At 52.5% G+C, this 1848-nt stretch overlaps 1 protein-coding gene across 1 annotated transcript; it reads right to left on the bottom strand.

Moving 5' to 3' along the window:
* Positions 1 to 518: 518 nt before the first annotated feature.
* Positions 519 to 1431, bottom strand: LOC119360762 (E3 ubiquitin-protein ligase SINA-like 10). Its single transcript, XM_037626269.1, has 2 exons — positions 1366 to 1431; positions 519 to 1214 (listed from the first exon to the last, which is right to left on the bottom strand). Exons 1-2 carry the CDS (start codon positions 1429 to 1431, stop codon positions 519 to 521), a joined length of 762 nt encoding a protein of 253 aa, XP_037482166.1.
* Positions 1432 to 1848: the final 417 nt, after the last annotated feature.

The raw sequence follows: 1848 nt of genomic DNA, 5'->3' as shown, positions 1-1848 counted from the left end.
GTACGTTATACAGGAAGAGAAGAGGTGCACGCACGCACTCGTCCTCTCACACACGCATCTGTTATTTCTCAAAAAGGAGGATGATGACCCCCGGCTTCTGCATCTGGGAGTCACACACGCATCTGTAGCTACGAATTGTAGTGTTCTCAACCATCCGACTGGCTCTATCATGGATGTACCTATATACTAAAACATGTCTAGATATATCTATATTTTGACAAATGGAAGGCATGTATTGTGGAACGGAGGGAGTGCTTGTCATCAAAATGGATAAAAAGGGACGTATCTAAAACTAAAATATGTCTACATACATCTCCTTTTATCTAGTACTTCTTACCCAAAGGAACTTTATATCCAACAGACACAAAATATCCGTTCGACTGTTGGAAATTACTGATCTGATGTCGAAGTAATTGCTGCATCGCCACCAAAACCCACCATTTCTTAAGCTAAAGTAGACCGAGGTAATCCCTATATTCGCATATTACTAAGACAAATAGAAGGCACTGTAGAAACATTTAGGACGTGAGCTTGTCAATCTGAATGTGGAGGAACACCAGCTTAGCCCCGGCCAGCAGCTTGGGCGGAACTGTGAAGAAGGTCAACTCCTGCACGTCGACGTCGCCGGGATCCTTGCTGCTTGTCACCTCCATTTCCACCTTGACGGCGTCGGTCGTGCCTTTGGGCTCCCCCGGCGGGCCGTTCGCCCACAGCTTGGCCACGTAGTGCGGCAGTGGGGACGCCCCCGCTCTGATGCAGACCACCGACATGGCGATAGGCGCACCGATGTCGAGCATGCTGCCGACCAAGAAAAACGCGCGGCCGTCCTCCTCCACGAATAGCAAGAGCCGTGGCTCCGACAGTGGCACTTGCAGCTGGAGCACCTTGCCGTACTGGATCCTGTGCACGGACATGGGATGCGCATTGCTGATGTGGTGGTAGAGCGCCGGCGGCGGGCCTTCATAGCAGCAGACAGGCACGGGGCACTTGCAGGGCGTGAGCGGACACACGCTCTGGATATCGGCGAGCTTGTGGTAAGTGACGTAGATCCTGCAACCTTCGTGCGGGCACTCCACCCTCAGCGACGAAACGACAGCGTCCACCACCGTGTTCTGCATGTCGAAGCCACCACCGCGCTCGCACTTCTGGCACTGCCGCTGGTTCCCGGGGCGCTCGACGCGGCAGTCCGCGCAGGCCACGTGCCCTCCCTTGCACTGCAGAAATCAATCGAACAACACATCAATCAAGAAACCTGCACCTTGCTCAATCAGCCGAATGGACGAGGTGTATTCGAACCTCATACACTAGAGGCATCAAGGGGTGGAGGCACAAGGGGCAGTGGAGCACGGTGAGGTCCATCGAGACCTTAGTGAGCTCCCTCGTCGATTCCTGTTCCGTCTGCATGATCTCGCCCTCCTCATGCACAACCATCTCTCGCTTGGGCCGGGGCATTACAAAGCTTTACCGTCACATATTTTATACTCTACGCGTAACTCTCCTCCCGCATACCAAGGAAGGCAGTAGTTTGAGTTTTCTGGACAAATTTGCCCCTGCGCATGAGTAAGCTGCATAAATATCAATAGTAAATGCGCATGCAATGGTTGGCTGGTCCTCCTTCCTTTTCACTTGAGTTGGCTTCCCCACGCGGTCAAGCCGCATTCGGCGCTGCATGCGTTTGCCTGTAGCCATTTTCTGCTTTGGAAACCGGCGGGATTAATGGGGGCAGAACTAATCGAGCGGGGGCACAGATGGAAACCAATGCGGACGTGCAGACTAATATGACAAAAACAAGAAAAAGTTATGCGCAAAGTAAAAGGAATCGGAGGGAGTACTACTTCAAGGTGCATT

The sequence above is a fragment of the Triticum dicoccoides genome, chromosome 2B, assembly GCF_002162155.2.
Source record: "Triticum dicoccoides isolate Atlit2015 ecotype Zavitan chromosome 2B, WEW_v2.0, whole genome shotgun sequence".
Lineage (NCBI taxonomy): Eukaryota > Viridiplantae > Streptophyta > Magnoliopsida > Poales > Poaceae > Triticum > Triticum dicoccoides.
This window is presented reverse-complemented; position numbering and strand designations above follow the sequence as displayed.